The sequence below is a fragment of the Pelobates fuscus genome, chromosome 8, assembly GCF_036172605.1.
Source record: "Pelobates fuscus isolate aPelFus1 chromosome 8, aPelFus1.pri, whole genome shotgun sequence".
Lineage (NCBI taxonomy): Eukaryota > Metazoa > Chordata > Amphibia > Anura > Pelobatidae > Pelobates > Pelobates fuscus.
The window spans coordinates 129,059,826-129,080,691 of record NC_086324.1 but is presented as its reverse complement, the minus strand read 5'-3'; the positions used below and the strand labels follow the sequence as shown (position 1 = coordinate 129,080,691).

The following is a 20,866-nucleotide window of genomic DNA, read 5'->3' as shown; positions in this document are numbered from 1 at the left end:
CACTCCTCTGTCTGAAGAGAATTGTTTCACTTGTAGTATTCTTGCCAAACCCAGTATTTCTCTGGCATCATTTATATTTACTGAGAACCTTTGCAGTATGCTACCTTACACCATACAATATTGTTATATGGGAGGAAATGGAGGAAGCTTTTGGGTTACACAAGTGGTTATTAAACTCTAGGTCAGGACCCAAAGCTAGGTCCCCAGGCCGTTGTATCTTATCTCCAAAGATTGGTACAGCTATATTTGTCAGGCACAATCAATTCTTGATTTGAAATTGCTTTCTTTAACACCTCTGTCCTTTCTAGCGCAATAAATACCACTTGACCCTGGAAAGATTCTAATGTAGGAATGCTTTCCAGTGTGAATGGATGCATCTTTGCCCATGCAACAGTACTTTTGCAGAGCCTTGCACCACTGAAACATGGACATGATCCCTCTGAGGCCTTTGTCCTGTCCACAATTTGTAGTTCCCATTATTATTGTTGTTATTATCATATAGCGCCAACATATTCTGCAGTGCTGGGAAAGGATTGATGGATAAGATGCCTGTGTTGAAATAAGTTAGTAAATGCGGTGTGTGAAAGTACTGAACAAGGAAGGGCATGAGAGAGAGAGAGAGAGAGAGAGAGAGAGAGAGAGAGAGAGAGAGAGAGAGAGTTGGGCTATTGATGCAATGGAAGTAATGAGCGCAGTGAATTGAGAGAAAAGTCACCCTGGAAGATGGTGAGCTTTCCTGAAGAGGTGTGTTTTCAGTGACTTCTTGAATTCAGAGAGTGTATTACAAGGCTTGTGTACAAGAGACTGAGACTGTAACAAGAGAAGAGATTAGAAAGTGAAATAGGTGCAATTTGGGAATGGGCAAGCACTAAGAATTAATGGTCTATTGCAGTGGTTCCCAAACTTATTAGGTTCAAGGCACCCTTAATATTTCAATATTTCTCCAAGGCACCTGATGTCAAAATTTTTAGTTTGTAAACCTGTACAGCGCTGCAGCATTTACAGGTGCTATAGTGTAATGTACAGTGTTGGTGCTTGTATGTAGTTTTTGTGTTTTAATACAGGGGTGTGTTTATATGTAATGTTTGCATTTGATTACATGGGGTGTACATGCGGATGTACATTTGTGTGAAGTATTTGTGTTTTAATGAAGGGTGTGCTTGTATATCGTTTTGTAATTTGAATGCAGATGTGTGTTTGTATATAGTATTTGTGTTAGATTGCAGAAGTGTGTTTGTATGTTGTGCTGGTGTTTGACTGCGTGGATGTATGCACATACACTACCACATACATACATACTTACACAGATAAACATGGACATTAACACATAGGTACATATAAATACACTGACACATAAACACAAATACATATAGAAAGTGACACGCACACAGACATACACACACACACACACACACACAAACACTCTGACACACAGACACACGCACCCTGACACATACAAACACTGAAACACGCACACCCAACCGGGCCCCTGTTCAGCAGTAATGTTTCCCGGTCCTATAATCATAGCACCAGGGAAACATTCCACGGCGCCCTGGGGTGCCATGGCACTCAGTTTGGGAACCACTGGTCTATAGAGTTGACAAGGAAGAGATATAAGCCTGCTTGCACCGGTACGAGGGCTGAAATATTCTGTCTGTAAGCATGAAACATAGAATTCTAGTACAAAAAGTATAAAACCAAAGTAATAGCAAACAGAGAATACAGCAGATATATGTGGAGTAATGATTAGATGGTGAATCTCAGCTGTACCTTGCAGCTCTTAAGGCAGTCTTTGAATTGGTGATTAATAGGTCCTGTAGTCTTCTCCGGAGCTCTTCTGAAAGTGTGTTGTTACAATTCATGTGTTTGAGAGACTGAGGCAGTCTCTAAAAAGCTGGTTGTCATCAATGCACAAAACTACAAGCTTGCTCGCAACTCTGTTCTGGTCGTAAAATGGTTAAAACTCACACATTTTCTGCACTAGACTTGAAATAATGATAAATATATCATTTAGCACCACCTACACTTAATTAGAATAATATTAATACAATCGTGACACTGCCACCACCAATACAATTTATAAATGTGGTGCCTTCGTCCCCCAAGCAAATTAGACTAACATCCCAAAGAATATGATTTAAAACAATATCTATGCAATATCAAATGACCAATAAATTGGTCTTGTCGGGTAACGTGAGTCTTTACCATAAAAAGGCAAAACTTAATAAAGGAGTATTTATTATGAACAAAACAATAGTCACAGTGCATGCAAAAAAACAAATGACAAATAACAGTTACAAATAAAAAAGGAAAAATTAACAGACAACCTAACTTTTCACTAGATGGTAAAGTAACAATATTTTCTATCCGGGGGGCTCCTTCAAAATTACTCGCTCCAAATTAGATCCTGACTGCTAGTAAGCACAATAGTCATTTGCACATCATTAGCTTTATAATTTCTGTAATCATCTCAAGTTTCCAAGCCGGAGGTAGTATAGGCGGAGGGAACAATAAGTAGAATCCCCTTTGTGTTTCAGACCAACACCAATCTAAACAGAAAATTTACATTTTATTTTGTCTTTTGTGCATGCTACAGAAATAATTCTTATATTTAGGAATTCGTTCCAATTTTTCAGTTCCATAGATATGCCACACTTCCTTCTTATGACCCTATACCATGGACATCACAATTCCTTCCAAACGGCTTAAGTTGTGCTAGCCACATTTATACTTCTTTTGTAAGGTGCGCTTTCGCCATCCTGAATATGCACAAAAGAAGGTTTGATTATTAATCTCTGAGTTAATATTAATATAGCAGACAATGGTCTCTTGATAAACAAAATTCTATACTAAAAAAAGTATATTAAAGGATGGTGAAAATAATACACACCGGAAATATAACATGAATTACAATGTGAAAAGATTGCAGGCTTGTTTCCCCCACAGGGGTATGTCCCAAAAACTATTATCTTCACTTCCCGACTCCTCAAATATGTATGTAAAAAGAAGAGACCGCAAATAGTGCAATACTGTATGATAAAATAAATTTTAATGTAAAAATGCATTCCAAAACATCAAGGAAAACACTCCAAGTGGACCAAAACACCTCCTGATTTGGGAAAGCCTTCTCTGTGGAATAAAGTGCAGACAGTCACAATACAATAAAAGGCAAAACCACTTGTCAAAATAGCCAAAAGGGTTGTAACAGCAATCCAACACATTTTGTCCAATGGGACTTTCTCACAGATGTGCAGTTCTCCGTTCTTGTCCATGTTTAATTAGAGGCTAAATAAGGGTTCACAGATGTTGCAGATGAGTGTTGTATGTTCCACTGTTGGCCGTTACCCCAGCTTCTGGTCCTCCAATATGGTATGTGCTCCACCGTGAAACACTAATGAGAACTCCTGTTTGGCCTCCTGGGCTCTTCAACTGCAAATTGTCAATTAGTATATCAAAGGGATCCACTATCCATAAGGGGATACAGACACATGGTAGATGAGCCAGTTAGTTTACGTAGAAGCTAGACTTGGAGGCAGCTCATGTGTAACATTTCACACCTGGTTGAAGTCACAACTTCAAAAGAGGAATTCTTGTTGTAAACCTCCTGACCGCTATCACATGCCTACACAGTCAGATTAACCCCACTCCTGCTCAAATTGGCCTTGCTGCCTCTACCAGGTAGCAAATTGATTAATGCACTACACAAATCATATTTAATATCAATATATTATAGTGCAGCAATTAAATATACCGCAGTCCTATAGTCTTGATGATTAAAGTTCTCAGGAGCCTTTCTGAGAGTGTGTTGTTACAATATTGGAAAATATGAGTGGAGGACAGCAGAGTAATGCGCTACTGAGACTGTTTTGCAATTGAAGATAATGCCTTCAGGATACTAGAGTCTGTTATAAATGCTTAGAACATCTAGGTTCCACTAATTAGTTAGATTTTTTGTTTGTTCATTTGACGCTTTGTCATCCTTTTGTTTATTTATATTTCTTTACATCAAGCATGTCAAACATGCGGCCCATGGGCCGCATGCAGCCCCCAATGAGTATATTTGCGGCCAAGGGCCAGACTGGCCTACTGGGATACCAGAAAATTTGCCCTGGGGCAGCTTTGTGCTGTGGCCCTCCCTCGGGCCATAGCCAATTGCGTGCTCCTGTGAACGGCCAGCGGGTAAAAAACATTATTTCATGATATGCGAATACAGCGTATGGAATCATATACGGCGACTGAGTGCTGGACGGGATGATGGCTTATGGTAGGGGAAGAGAGGCTTGGGAGCACCTTCCTGTAGTGTAGTGTATTAATTAGGGGAGTAGGGTTGGTGGAAAGGGTGGAAAGGGGGGGAGTGTGTTAGAGGGGTGGAAGGGAGGTCTGCGTATTAAATTGGGGGGAGGTGACGCAGTGTATTAAATTAGGGGAAGGAGGTGGGGGCAATGCATTAGAGTGAGGGGGCAGTGTATTAAATTGGGAAGAAGGAGGGGTGCAGTGTATTAGAGTGATGGGGCAGTGTATTAAAGTTGTGGGAGGGGGCACTGTGTTAAATTTGGGGAATGGAGGGGGAGGGCGGGAGCAGTTTATTAGAGTAGTTGGAGGGAGTATTGCTGTGTATTAGGGTGGAGGCAGTGTATTAAATTAGAGTTGTGAGAGTGGGGGGAGTGTATAAGAATGGGGGCAGGGCCGCATGAGGATGTGTATTGGATTGTAAACTATATATATGTACCCAGAATTACAGATTGTTTGCATGAGAATTATTCAAGTAATTTTAGTTTGTGTTGGTCTAGGTCAAACTATTTTTATTTATTTTTATTTTTTTGCAGCCCACATAAACTTAAACCTTGTTTATTTGGCCCGTGCTAGCCTTTGAGTTTGACATGCTTGCTTTACATCCATCCATACATCTTCAAAGTGTACCTGTCAATATATTTTTAAAATGTAAACAATTGGGGGCAGGCCTTTCGAGAGAAAGAGTTGCATTAAGCTTCTACATTGAGCAACTTACCTTATACACAACTCTCTCGTTTGGCATAATTAGTGACCTACCAGTTCTCAATACTGATCCAAAAGTCCTGGGCCAGTTATTACACAGTGCCAGCCTTTGATACTTGTGCAGGGTCCAGTGCGGCCTGGTGCTGCCGATGGCAAGGAGAGGCGGACAATCTTCGATTCAGCTGAGCTTTACCTCTTTGCAGGGTGCTAATATTGCAGCAACATCTCCGCTAAAAAACAAAAGTTGCAAAATGGAGAAGCGTGAGATGGAATGGTGGTGAGCCTCCCTCGGGTTCTGCTTGGCCACAAGCGTTTCCTCTCCCTTAGTCGAAAACAGATTGGCATGATCCTCTGCTTTTCCCTAGTCGGGAAGGACTTGGACTGTAAGAGGTTCCGAGTCCGTGGAAAAGTGATGCAGGCCTGGGGCTGTTGGGGTGTCTTACCTGGTTACCGTTTCCCTGTTCCTCTCAGCGATCATCCAGCAAATATTCTGTATCTCCTGAGTGTGGGAATCGGTTGATCCTGGAATGCTACCTAGTCTCTGAGTTACATTATGACATACAGGTACCATCTTCTCCCATGTTCATCTATGTGCCCTAGTATCCGGTGGCTCCTCCTTGAGTAATAACTAAAAGATGTGGTTTTCATCTACTTTAACTCAGCATTTTTATATGTTCTCATCTACTAAATGTTCTTAATGTATATATTACCTCGTATGATAATCCAGCTTGGATAACACTCAATACTCAGACACGAATGCCTAGCTTGTTTCAAATGGGATTTTACTTTAAAATGAGGCTGATGATAGCAGGATTTTATTTACTTGTGCTTTCCTATGCTCCATTATGCATGTTTTACATATGTTATTCTCAGATACCCGTTTGTCTGCCTGTTATAACTCATTTTATTTATGTATGGTCATTATGCGTTGCCTCAATAAAAGTTAAACTATGATCAATGCAACTTTAATATGCGGGAATAAATAAAACGTTTGTGAATGCAATATTTGTTGTGATTTATAGCAAGAGCTGTGCCAACAAGCAACAATACAATATTATTTTATATTACAAGTGTTTCTGTCTCTCTCTTTGAGTTAAAAACCCACAACAATGATCACATTACTTCCCTGAAACATAAAACAGTGGATTGCTGATATTCTACCTCTGTTCAGGAGAACATTATAGAAGTGGGATATAGTGTAATTTTGTTATACTACTATGTCACTAATATGCCAGTAGAGTTATATACTTCTTCAAATAGGTTCTGGGATTTTTGAGATGTTATTCTATATATACAGATATATATACATCTTGTAAGAGATATTGCTTGCTCAGCTCTCTCCGAAGTGGTAGTTTGGTTCTCGCTTTCTTTTACAATATGAAAAGAGAATATGAGGATAAAATGAACAGGTGGGAAGGATACAAGTAATAAAATCAATTCAAGGTCTATAAACCAAAATGTATGAAGGAGGTCTGGAGAGTGTAGAACTGCTGAAGGAGAAGTCTAAGCTGGTAATAAGAAATTGATTTTCCTCAAAAGACCAGCCAGCGATGACAAATTCATTAAAAGCAATTTAGCTGAAATTCGGCAAAGCAATGTTCTCTGGTACACACAATTCATTCTTAGCATCTGTTTCTGAGGTTCACTTATCAACTTCATGATTACTTTTAAGATGCTTAGTTAACATTTCATCAGAGTTAATACAGTAAATTCTGTGATGACAAAGGTGCGTGTTGCAAGACTTAAAAAAGGGGGGGGTTCTGTTCACTAATGTGGTTGGGGGGGAGTCTCTAACTTGGCTGATTTTGGAGAGTTATCGGTAAATAGCACCTATAACTGTGTGCCCAATATTTACTTTGGGGTTACAACACTTGAAATAAAGGTATAAACGAACTCCGTAGGCCTTAGAAAAAAAATTAAAAAAATATATATATTATTTTCATTTCTAACCAGATTTTGAACAATATATCTTATTATGTATTTAAAATGTATTTTTTTTTATTCTGGCCTCAATAAACATGTTTTAATACATACCTGAATGAATGGATCCAACCAGGATTTACCTGTGAAGTTTTATTCATTTAATATGACTCCACAGGTACATTCCTGATGGACTGACTTGTTTGAGCAATCTAATTTGGACGAACTGCTACAAATGAATTTTTGCACAAATCTAATATTTATCACCCATGTATAGTGATCATTACATGTTAGATAGTGAATTACAACTACCGTGTATACTCGAGTATAAGCCGACCCAAATATAAGCCGCGGCCCCTAATTTTACTCCAAAAAACTGGGACTCGAGTATAAGACTAGGGTGGGAAATGCAGCAGCTACTGGTAAATTTCTAAATAAAGTTAGATCCTAAAAAAAATATATTAATTGAATAGTTATATACAGTGTGTGTATATAATGAATGCAGTGTGTGTGTATGAATGCAGTGTGTGTGTATATGAATGCAGTGTGTGTGTATGAGTGCAGTGCGTGTATGAGTGCAGTGCGTGTATGAGTGCAGTGCGTGTATGAGTGCAGTGCGTGTATGAGTGCAGTGTGTGTGTGTGTATGAATGTAGTGTGTATGAGTGCAGTGTGTGTGTGATGCAGTGTGTGTTTGTGTATGTGTTGCAGAGCCTTGGTGGGGGGTGGGCATTTTTTTTTTTTTTGTTATAATATTATTATTTTAATAATTTTTGTTATGTTATTATTTTCTATTTTATTATTTTTAAAATATTATTATTTAATTATTTTCATATTTTTTTTGTCCCCCCTCCCTGCTTGATACATGGCAGGGAGGGGGGCTCTCACTCCCTGGTGGTCCAGTGGCATTGGCAGTTCAGTGGAGGGGGCTGGCAGAGAGCTCTTACCTCTCCTGCAGCTCCTGTCAGCTCCCTTCTCCTCCACGCCGGTCCGGTCAGCTCCCTCTGCAAGTCCCAGTGTAAGTCTTGCGGCCGCGCTATGACCCTGCGGCTCTTGCGAGACTTACACTGTGACTTGCAGAGGGAGCTGACCGGACAGGCGTGGAGGAGGAGGGAGCTGACAGGAGCTGCAGGAGAGGTAAGTTACAGCTCTCCTCCAGCCCCCAGTCTGTATTATGGCAATGTAAATTGCCATAATACAGACATTGACTCGAGTATAAGTCGAGTTGGGTTTTTTCAGCACAAAAAATGTGCTGAAAAACTTGACTTCTACTCGAGTATATACGGTACTTACCCTGTAGCAACATTTTGCTGTTTTTTTTTGTTTTTTTATTTGGGGGGGGGGGGGGGGATGGGGGCGGCATATCATGTTATTGTAGCTATTATGTGTGTGAGTAAATGTATTATAAAATAGAATATGCTTAAGTGCAGAAATGAAAATCTTTTGTTTTTTTTTCTTCTCTCCTTCCAGGTTGCTGAAATGCATGGTGAGCTGATAGAATTTAATGAGAGACTGCACCGCACGCTGATTGCCAAAGAAGTACTTGTTTCTCAGATGAGACAAGAACTTATTGACCTAAGAGGGCCAGTAAGTATGTTTTATTCTTCAAATAAGACAAATGTAATTATAGTTTGTTAGTCTCCATTGTTATAAACATCAAAGGGATTCAGGGTTTTATGTCTAGCAGTAGCAACCTTATTGCTTGGTGGTCTATGAAGGAACAGGGGATCCGTGCATTTCATTTTTAAAGATCTATCGACACTACTAATTGCTCAATAGTATAGGTTATGTTCTCCGTTTCTGTTATATAACAGTCATTTAGAAAAAGGGATGGATTCAATCTGTACTTAAAGGAACACTATAGGGTCAGGAACACAAACATGTTTTCCTGACCCTATAGTGTTAAAACCACCATCTAGCCCCCCTGGGCCTCTCATGCCTCCATAAATATAGTAAAAGTCTTACTGTATTCAAGCTGTAGTTGTTCTGGTGACTATAGTGTCCCTTTAAATGAACACTCAAAGTATGAGTTTTTTTTTGTTTTGTTTTTTTGTTAAGACATTTAACGATTATTAATTCTCCAATTTTCAGTATAAGCCATCAGGGAACTAGCAGTGACAGTTTTTGCCAGTTTTAATATGTCCAAGTGGTCCGGCAACATAATCTGGTTTGATGAGCAGGAAAACCTCGTTCACACACTGTTTAGAAAGTAAGCATTTATTTATAGTGGATTAAATCACATAAGACATGAGAGAAGAAGCAGCGCCAGTGGGGTTATACACATTTAGGAACCGATATATTTTAGTGGCATTAGTTCTAATGAGCAGAGTATTTTCATCCTTGTGGTTAGTGTGGCACAAAATAACTATAAGCCGGCAGTATTTATGAACCTAAATTGCAACCCATTTATTTTAGCAAAATGCACAAGACCTACCCTCGATGTATAAATAGTCTGCCAATGTAACTAGAGCAGATTTAGTCATTCTTGTCTTTAGCCTGTTTTATTTATCTTGGCAAGAGGCTCGTTTAGATGGGGAAGCTCAGCTCTTTAATGTTAAGAGAATGCAATTTTAGTGACTTGTTCAGGTTTCAAAGAATAAAGAGCCGCGTCTAGTACATTGCCCAAAAGGGTGATATGGGCTACTAGGAAGTATGTCATTGCCCAACAGGACCACGACTCCTAGAATTTCAAGAGAAATAAATAAATTGTCTGGGAGCTATGCATTGCCAGTACAAAGAAGGCAAGGAAAGTGAAATCCAGCGAGGATACATCTTCACCGGATGTATCCTCACATAAGCAAGCAAATTATACATTGTATTAAGTTACTCCTTTAAGAGTCCCACTTATGCCTATAAACAGAAAATATAAATCTTGGTCATGTGATCCCTCCACCCACACAGACAATTCAAGGGCATTAGTACTCTCCACCCAAACAGAACACGGGATATTCCAGCTGTAGTATTTTCATATTCATGAAATTGATCTCATCAGTAACAGTGCTATGAGAGATAATTATTTTTTGTCTGTCAAGTTCTAGCACCCAAGGCCGGGATTTTGTTTTTTTAGTGAACTAGCAGATTAAGTAATTTTAGCTGCTAATAATGATTGCAGACTGACAATTGCCTAGTATAAAGCAGCTCTGTGTGGAGTGGAGCTCTCATGTTGTGAATTGGCCCTTCCAGCAGATTGAGAGGAAGATAAGGAGCCAGTAAAAAAATCATTCTCTTGCTAGACATTGAAGATAAAGTAGCTGGAGACTTCCCCAGGTTTATTTTTTTGCAATCCACATCAGGTTTGAGTAAGATAAATATAAGCAGTGGAGTATTTTGGATTTGTGCTGCCCTAGGCATGACAAAACTTTGGCACGCTCACAGACATGCACATGCACAGACAGACACACACTCACAGACATACACTGACCGACACATTCACTAACTGACATACATACATACACACACACTCATCACTAACAGACACACACTCACTCAAAGATATATACGCTGACAGACAAATACTCACTGACAGACATACACACACTAACAGACATACACTAACACACACACCCTGATGCTGACACTTATACTCACATACATTGCCTCACACACACACACAAATTACATTTTTAATTTTTTTTTATTTTAATTTAAATCCAGCCAGCCTCCCTACCTTTGGGAGAGCTGTAGTGGATTCTGGGTCAGTGGGGCTGCTACTGGGCTTGATGACCAGTCAGTGGTGGCGGTGAGGGAGCTGTAATCTTCCTGCTCAGCTCCCTCGGGCACCACTTATTAATGCCATGAGCCAGTGTGACGTCATATTTCGGTTCCGGCATCACCTCTCGGTGCATGAGAGAGCTGAGCAGGAATAGCTCAGAGGACAGCACTCCCTTGCCACCTACCCATGTTATTAGCATCTGTCCACCTCAGGGGGGCCTTAGGGTAACCAGCCACCCAGCTTTTGCCCCCCCCCCCCTCATAAAAGAGGCTAAAAAGGCAACTGCCAGGGTGCTTGGGGGGCGGCACACACCTACTTAGCCTCGTAGAAGATACAGCGCTGAATATAACTTTCTTGTAGTGGTAGTTTATAGGGTAAGTATGCTGGCCTGTGAGGACAGAAGATAGAAGGCCCAAATACATAGTCTGTTCTGCAGGTTTAGGATACTGAGAGAGGTCAGTAAAGCCTTGCAGGAACTACACCCAGGAAAGAAACGAGTCACCTACAGACTCATGCATTTTTTTTTATTTTCTTAGCCTAACTTTTCTTCTGACTACCTCTAGTTGCAATTCTACAACATCGAGAAACCTGCCTGTTGTTTAACCCTAGAGCAATCGCAGTAGCAGGCATATTAGGTTTAGGTTCAGCAGTTGGTCAGATAACAGTAGAGATAATCTAAGATGGTTTCTAAGCCAGACCAAAAAAGTTACGTTTTCTCTCATTGTTTCATTAAATTTTATTAACCTTTAATTACGAGAAGGGAAAGCAATTGATGACAGTTGTCCTTTATGTCACTATTTAATCTTAATCTCACTCCACAAGGGATCCATGAATTGAGAGATACCTTAGCCCCCCTCCCTTTCCCCCCACTCCAATTACTGGCTTGCAGAGGATTCACATTCCATTTTTATTTATTTTAACTCTAATTCTGGTGGAAGCCTATTGTGCATAAAATAAAAAAAATATATATTTAGTTAATTGTGCCTAAATTTTCAGCATGGAAATTACCTTTATAGTTAACAGAACAACTATAGATTATTGTAGTTGTTCTGATGAGTATAATCCTTCCCTTTCCCTTTTCAGAGAAAATGCAGTGTTGACATTACAGCCTAGGGACACCTCCACTGGCCACTTCTCAGATAGGTGCCTCCGGGGTCAGTGCTGCACTGATGTTCAGTATCTCCATGCTCTGCATGGAGATGCTGAACTTTCCCCATATAGATGCATTCATTTTTTGGGAAAGCATTGGATTAGCTGAAATAATCAATTCTGATATCAAAGGATGTGGATTGTGGGAGGGGCCAGCACGGCGGACCCTCATAGCCCTGGAAATAAGGTGAGTTTTCTTACCTGTTAAGGGGGGCAAGTTACCTACATGATGGTTTTAACACTATAGGGTCAGGAATACACTTTTGTACCTTATAGTTACATAGGCTGAAAAGAAACTTGTGTCCATCAAGTTCAGCCTTCCTCACATTTGTTTTTTGCTGTTGATCCAAAAGAAGGCAAAAAACCCAGTTTGCACAATTTTGCAACAAGCTAGTAAAAAAGAATGGCAGTCAGATTTATCCTTGGATCAAGCAGTTATTACCCTACATTGAAAGATGATATTCTTGAATATTCAGTTTTTGCAAGTATGGATCTGTATGGACTCTGATAAAACCACTTTTTCAGGCAGAAAATTCCACATCCTTATTGTTCTTACAGTAAAAAAAAACTTTCCTTTGCCTTAGACAAAATCTTCTTTCTTCCAGTCTAAACGCATGACCTCGTGTCCTATGTAAAGTCCGGTTTGTGAATAGATTTCCACACAATGGTTTGTATTGGCCAGAATATATTTGTATAATGTTATCATATCCCCTCTCAGGCGACGTTTTTCTAAACTTAAATAGGTTTAAATTTGTTAACCTTTCTTCACATTTGTTAACCTTAGTTTTTTTTTTTTAATAAATAACCCTACTTATAACATTTCATGTGTTCTAAAACCCTAAAAAAAGTAAATTTTTCCACTGCACGAAAAACAGTACAGTTTATGGGAAAATGACACTTTCAGACCAACCCACACTCAGGCTAGAGCAATACAACGTGGACAAGATCCGTATTTGTATTAATGGTATCCCATACGTAAGCAGAGGAAGTTCGAAACAAGAGCTTTTTAAAAATAGGCAAATATTTCTTCCTTCTGAGAATGGTAAAGGTGAATGTGGAAACTTTGTTCATATTATTTTCTGATTCCATTTAAATATCCCTAGTAGATTTTTTTTATTTAAAATCTATTTCTATTATGTTTATCTTATTAAGCCAAGCAATCTTTTTGGAAGCAATCATGGATTAATTTCTAGTATAAGGCCAAAACAATTTCCGTTGCAATTGCAGTATATCTGTATTTCTTTATATTTTTTAATTTGTTTATAAACAGGCTTGTAAATATTTTATTACACTTGTCTTTATGTTCACACATAAAAATACTTTTTTTAACCCAATTATATTTTTATTCAGCCCTGTGGACATGTACCTAAAAGCATAATTAAGTCAGTAAAGCGAATACATAATAATTTGCTGGCATCACATTAAGCAGAACAGCAGAACTGCTAGTGGATGAATCAATCTAAATATTGTCCTTTCTTTTCTTGCTTATAAAATGCAGTCACCTCACACCAATACATTTTACATGCACAAGGTTCTAAGGGCACCAAGATTCCATAGTTCTTGCATTCTATGGTATCATTAGCTGCTCTTCGAAAAAATCATCAGGTATATGAACCAAGCCATTTAAATGCCCCAAGGAAACCAAATGTCTTGTTAAGCCATTTTGCACAATTGTATCATTGTGTAAATGTCACAGAATCACCTGCAGATAGACAATGATGCATTTCACATATAAGCTGCTTATATGTTTAATATTTTATTTTTTTTCACATTTAAAGTGCCATGCAAATTTGTATTTTAAAATATATTGCCGAGTTATACAAGCAACAATAGAAATAATTCACGTTGACTGGGGAATATGTATTTTTTTAGATTTGGAGATTTATTTTAGGATAAACTGCAATTTGGTTGAAATTTTGATTTCCAGCTTGCCTTGCGCCAAGGAAGCGAGTAGGGGGCGAGTGAAGGGTGATCTCATTAGTGCCAGTATGAGCCAGCATCTGCAAAGATATCACAAGTTTGTATAACTGAGGGGAAGAAGCAGAATTAGAGAGTATAGGGCAGGCAGCAAGTCCACTGGTGATGAATTTGATTCTTTACAGTTATCACAACCTATCACCAACACTACCTCTTCCGCTACTATTATCACTACAGTAAGACAAAGCAGGGAGGGTAATGAGGAGAGTGCCAGTATTTGACAGAGGCAGGTTCGACAGGAATAGTTAAAAAAGTACCTCTTCTCTGGCCGCTACTGCCTGTAACACTTACATCTACTTTGACTCACTGATTTAGAATAATTGGTCTACTGATTTATTTATTTTTTATTTCCTAGATAGACACAATTTTTTATTTAGAGTGTGCTTCTGTGCCACTGCTATTCCCCCCTCCACCCCTCCAGAATTGTGGATGTGGGGAATGCTCCACCGAATGTTATAGTTTGCCACGATAGATTTAGAACGCCTCCAACAAGTAGTTATGGTGTTTAGAAATTTTTTAAGAAGGATGTCAACATTACTATTGAGGAAATATTTTTTATGGCATTCTAATTGACTGGTACAGCTTGGTACATCGAACTGTTCCATACATCTAAAATAAACTTTTCTCTTCCCACTTAGAAACATAGAATGTGACGGCAGATAAGAACCATTCGGCCCATCTAGTCTGCCCAATTTTCTAAATACTTTCATTAGTCCCTGGCCTTATCTTATAGTTAGGATAGCCTTATGCCTATCCCACACATGCTTAAACTCCATTACTGTGTTAACCTCTACCACTTCAGCTGGAAGGCTATTCCATGCATCCACTACCCTCTCAGTAAAGTAATACTTCCTGATATTATTTTTAAACCTTTGCCCCTCTAATTTAAAACTATGTCCTCTTGTTGTGGTAGTTTTTCTTCTCTTAAATATAGTCTCCTCCTTTACTGTGTTGATTCCCTTTATGTATTGAAATGTTTCTATCATATCCTCCCCAATGCATTTGCATATATACAGAGAGTGCAGAATTATTAGGCAAGTTGTATTTTTGAGGATTCATTTTATTATTGAACAACAACCATGTTCTCAATGAACCCAATATTTTTGGAAGTAGTTTTTAGTTTGTTTTTAGTTTTAGCTATTTTAGGGGGATATCTGTGTGTGCAGGTGACTATTACTGTGCATAATTATTAGGCAACTTAACAAAAAACAAATATATACCCATTTCAATTATTTATTTTTACCAGTGAAACCAATATAACATCTCAACATTCACAAATATACATTTCTGACATTCAAAAACAAAAACGGGGGCGGAGCCAGCGCCTTAGCGAGACGGTCGCAGCTCACCATAGCTCCGACGGCCGACCTGATAAAATAGCGACAAAGGAGGCTAAAACCACAACGGGGACCCGTGATATCATCCCCCTGCTTACCCGAGACCATGGGGAAAAAGACAAAAAAACACAGAGCAGAACCGGGCTCCGGAACCAGGGAATCTAGGCGCTTTCATGCGCCTGACACAGCGATGCGAGTCAGCCAAGATGGCGCCGGCTGAGGCCTTCACCTCGCAATCCTCAGATGACGACAGCATCCCGGACACTGTGCCTGCACAATCAAAGGTACGACCTATGCCCCAACAGACATCAGATCGGGGTGACCTAGCACCAGTAACAAAAGCCGATATTAAGGCTATAATGATAGAAATAAGGGCGATGTTTGACGCAGACATGGCACTCGTTAGAGGAGAGGTGCACACTCTTGCAGGCCGTGTAGCCTCCACGGAGGAGACGCTTAGAAGCACTAATGTGGCACAAACAGCCACAGATGCCACACTGGGATCCCTACAGAAAGAGTGCACTACACTGGCGGCCCAACTAGCAGGCATGGAGGATAAAGCTAAAGCGCGCAATGTGCGCATCAGAGGTGTACCTGAAACCATTACCAATATGGAACTGCCTCACTACTGCAGAAGGCTGATAGCCACATTGCTACCACCAAAACAGGCTAAACTGATTGCAACTGACTCCTGCTTTAGACTCCCCAAAGCCACAAAAGCACCGCAAGATGCCCCAAGGGATGTTCTACTTAAAATGGTTCGAGACTCTGATAGAGGGGCCCTTATGGGGGCAGCACGGGGATCCCCCACAATCACTTTTGAAGGAGCCAGCTTGACACTGTACAGGAACCGGTCGAGACACACCCTCACGTGGCGCAGAACATTCCGCCACATCACGCAACACCTGCGGGAGAACTCTATCCCTTACAAATGGGGCCCCCCACAGACTGACGGCGGAACATGATGGAAAGACTCACCTCCTACTGAGTGCCTCGGAAGCACCGACTTTCTTCCAATCAATAGGCATCCCAGCGCCGCCGGTGAATACCGGAGCCTGCCCACCGTGGAACATCGCAGAAGTTACTCCCTTTGCTCCCAGGGGAACGGCACTAAGGACGACGGACCTGCAAACCTGAGATGAGCGGACGCACACCCTTACAACATCCTACTATGTACTTTCTTGTGGAGATTACAACTCCCAGTTGAAGGCCTCTCAGGCCTATTGTTTTTCACCAGTTTTAAATGTATGCTTACATGACCTTTTGTCACGTTGACATATTCTCTGACGTTACTATCCACACTTACAGTCTTACTTCAGAGACACCGCCTCTACCCTGGCTCCGCAAGCCGACTGACTGAGACGTTACCTAGGCAACACACCATTCCCCCCACCCTCAAGAAGACAGAGTAGGGCCTCAACCAGCTGGTCTACACACCCACACTACAGGGCAAGAGACCCACCTGAAAAACCCTGACCGACTAAAGGACCCACATAGGGGCACAAACATATGCAGACCATACTTTATCAACTCCCCCAACCACTCACCATATTTGCCCTAGGCAAGAAGCTTTGACCTAACTACTTAGCAGGGCACATAAAGCTTGACACCCAAACCCTCCCTAACATATTGCTGCACACCGTATACACTGACAAGAGGAGGATTACCCTGACGAAAAAGAAAAACTAAACCGGGTAGACGACTCACATGTGCGACTCTCTGACATATGCTGTTGATCCACTTTGTACAATGTTACATGTTATCCATTTGAGCACATGCTGTAACTGTTATTCTTGACTTGCAAACCCACTAAAAATAAAGAATTAAAAATATAGCCACCTTTCTTTGCAAGGACACTCAAAAGCCTGCCATCCATGGATTCTGTCAGTGTTTTGATCTGTTCACCATCAACATTGCGTGCAGAAGCAACCACAGCCTCCCAGACACTGTTCAGAGAGGTGTACTGTTTTCCCTCCTTGTAAATCTCACATTTGATGATGGACCACAGGTTCTCAATGGGGTTCAGATCAGGTGAACAAGGAGGCCATGTCATTAGATTTTCTTCTTTTATACCCTTTCTTGCCAGCCACGCTGTGGAGTACTTGGACGCGTGTGATGGAGCATTGTCCTGCATGAAAATCATGTTTTTCTTGAAGGATGCAGACTTCTTCCTGTACCACTGCTTGAAGAAGGTGTCTTCCAGAAACTGGCAGTAGGACTGGGAGTTGAGCTTGGCTCCATCCTCAACCCGAAAAGGCCCCACAAGCTCATCTTTGATGATACCAGCCCAAACCAGTACTCCACCTCCACCTTGCTGGCGTCTGAGTCGGACTGGAGCTCTCTGCCCTTTACCAATCCAGCCACGGGCCCATCCATCTGGCCATTCAAAGCCTCACTCTCATTTCCTCAGTCCATAAAACCTTAGAAAAATCAGTCTTGAGATATTTCTTGGCCCAGTCTTGACGTTTCAGCTTGTGTGTCTTGTTCAGTGGTGGTCGTCTTTCAGCCTTTCTTACCTTGGCCATGTCTCTGAGTATTGCACTCCTTGTGCTTTTGGGCACTCCAGTGATGTTGCAGCTCTGAAATATGGCCAAACTGGTGGCAAGTGGCATCTTGGCAGCTGCACGCTTGACTTTCTCAGTTCATGGGCAGTTATTTTGCGCCTTGGTTTTTCCACACGCTTCTTGCGACCCTGTTGACTATTTTGAATGAAACGCTTGATTGTTTGATGATCACGCTTCAGAAGCTTTGCAATTTTAAGAGTGCTGCATCCCTCTGCAAGATATCTCACTATTTTTGACTTTTCTGAGCCTGTCAAGTCCTTCTTTTGACCCATTTTGCCAAAGGAAAGGAAGTTGCCTAATAATTATGCACACCTGATATAGGGTGTTGATGTCATTAGACCACACCCCTTCTCATTACAGAGATGCACATCACCTAATATGCTTAATTGGTAGTAGGCTTTCGAGCCTATACAGCTTGGAGTAAGACAACCTGTATAAAGAGGATGATGTGGTCAAAATACTCATTTGCCTAATAATTCTGCACTCCCTGTAGTGAGTTTTAATAAGAGTTATATTTTTTCCAGAAGAAAAGAAGGAAGTTAATGGGCAAATAAGTGTGAAAATGGGGCTAATTCTATTCCATACTGGTTGATCCCTGTGCCAGTAAACCTTTTAGTGTGACGAGTTTGCCAGTCACCTTTCAAGGAATGCATCCCATAAACAATATTCCATTCCCAATATGAAATTCAAAAAGATTTGGCCTATTACCGTATTTATTGGCGTATAACACGCACTTTTTCTCCCTGAAAATAGGGGGCAAATGATGTGTGCGTGTTATACGCCGATATACATATTTTTCGCTCCATAAGACGCACTTTTTTGAGGGGAAATGTCTGCGCGTCTTATGGAGCGAAAGTGAAGGTTTACTTACCTGCCTTGAAGCGTGGGCCGGTGTTCAGCGCGCACCGCGGTACTGGAACTTCAATTTCAGGTTCCGGTTTCCGGCGGGACTGAAAGGAAGTGCGCACTCAGTGTGCACACTTCCTTTCATTCCCGCCGGAAACCGGAATCTGAAATTGAAGTTCCTGTACCGCGGTGCGCGCTGTGAAGGCGGTCCACGCTTCAAGACAGGTAAGTAATTATGGGACAAGGGGAGAGAAAGTGCACTATGGGACAAGGGGAGGGGGGACACTATGGGATGAGGGGAGAACACTATGGGAGGGGGGGGAGAATACTATGGAAAGGGGAGGGGGACACTATGGGATGGGGGGAGAACACTATGGGAGGGGGAGGGAGAATACTATGGAAAGGGGAGGGGGACACTATGGGATGAGGGTGGGGGAACACTATGGGAGGAGGGGAAATTTCCTTCTTAAAATGAGGTGCGTGTTATACGCCGGGGCGTGTTATACGCCGATAAGTACGTTATTTATTCTGCAGCTTTCTCTTCTAAACTGTATGTATTGCATTATTACTGCTACATTTTTATACCCAATCCACAATGTAACATTTTCTAATATGCAGCACCATTTTATTATGCAAGTTGAAGTTTTTCTTTGTAGATTACAAATAAATCCTTGCAGATTGGTTGCATATGAAAGTTATTCAGCATTTTCCTGGCAGTGATATCCTAGCTGCACACAGTTATTGCTCACTTACTTCTTCACTAATAACACCATTCATCATCCTCACGGTTAGATTGCATAGTTTTCGCTATGTCTTCCCGATAAACTCCGTGCTTTCGAATTTTGTTGTTATGTGCATGTATATATTTTTCTGTTTGATTTGTTTCTGTTAAGCAGCTCGTAGAGAAAAATAAACAGTATGCATATTTTTTTCCGCAACAAAGCTATAATCTACACCGTAAAATATATAATTCTGGAAATAAAATTCTGAGGCAATATTTTTCATTGTTACGCGGCCTTCTTATCTGATGTACAAAACTTTTACATTCACTCATAAGCAATTAGTTACCTTTGCTGTGCATCTCACTGAGGAATATGTTCTAAAACACGGGCCTGTTAATGAATAACCTTTGCAAACTGCAGACAAAAAAACATTTTCAGAGCGTTCAGCATTCCCTGTTGGTGGTGTTTTCTACTGATGCAGAAGTTTACAGTCAAGGATATTTCTTACTTAATGAACCCAAAATAGTAAAAAAAAACAAAAAAAAAAAACTATAGCCAACAAAACATAGTTTTCTTGAAAGATGAAATAACATATGTTTGCCTTTTGGGTAGAAAAACAAGCTAAGTGTGTCTAAACATGTGGCTAATTAGCTGCACAGATCTGTAATACACATCATAGGTGTCACTGTTAGTATTATTATTTGTTCTCTCTCTCTGGTTAGTAGATATCAAAATATATGTAAACATAGATACGTATATACTAAGAGTATTGTACGGATAGATATTCCGATATTGCTTCCGGTAGAAAATTATAGAAGCATAATGTAGAAAAATCCTATAAAAAAAAAAAAAGTATAAAATATTCCATATTTGCCTCTTGTATTTCTTTTTAGGAATTTAAACCGAACGTAGGCTAGAAAGGAGATAGTGTCAATTTATATTCCAGTTTTTTTTTTTAAAAAAAAAACTGTTGAGGCCTTCATTGTTTGTTCTCTTAATATATAGAGCAAACGAATGTCTCATGATGAGATGACAGAATATACAAAGGCACACTGCAGGGAGTTTAGGAAAATAGCTGCCACAGTGTAAATACGGTACATCTCACCGACTTTGTATTGTACTGCGTTTGAAAGTTAAACATTATTTTCCATGGTTTGGCTTTTTACAATTTTTAAAATTGTTTGCTCATTAGTTGTACTAGTGTAACATAAAAGCTTTGATGTTCTAGGTGCCATCTCTAGAAGGGTAATCAATCCACAACTTAGTTGTTTAATACATTCCCACATATTTTGTTCAGCTTTAACCCTGTAACCTTTGTTATGGTATAATGTGTACAGTGTGATTCAGTCTTTTAGTGCCACATGCTTGTACCTTTGATTCTTAATAACTATTTTTTTCTATATGGCTTTCTCTCCTTAGGGGAGACCCTTAACCTATTGTTTCTTTTCTTTCCTTGATACGTTACTCTTAAATAGTAGGGACAATCTTCAATAACCTCCATGTAGGTAGTTAGAATAAAGGTTTTATAAAAAGCTTTTGATAAAAATCTAGAGTTGAACTGTATTTATACTGTCAGTAATTTAAATCAACACTGTCTGCAACATTGGGTAAATCCCAGTGCAACGAGAACAACCTCTATATTATT

The 20,866-nt window shown here is 40.2% G+C and overlaps 1 protein-coding gene across 1 annotated transcript in view; it reads left to right on the top strand.

The window, feature by feature from the left end:
* SNX29 (sorting nexin 29) overlaps positions 1-20,866 on the top strand; it is a 586,499-nt gene that overhangs the window by 300,104 nt on the left and 265,529 nt on the right. Inside the window, exon 16 of the mRNA XM_063430302.1 lies at positions 8,385-8,501. Within this exon, the coding sequence (XP_063286372.1) occupies positions 8,385-8,501 (117 nt within the window). The remainder of the gene's footprint in view (positions 1-8,384; positions 8,502-20,866) is intronic.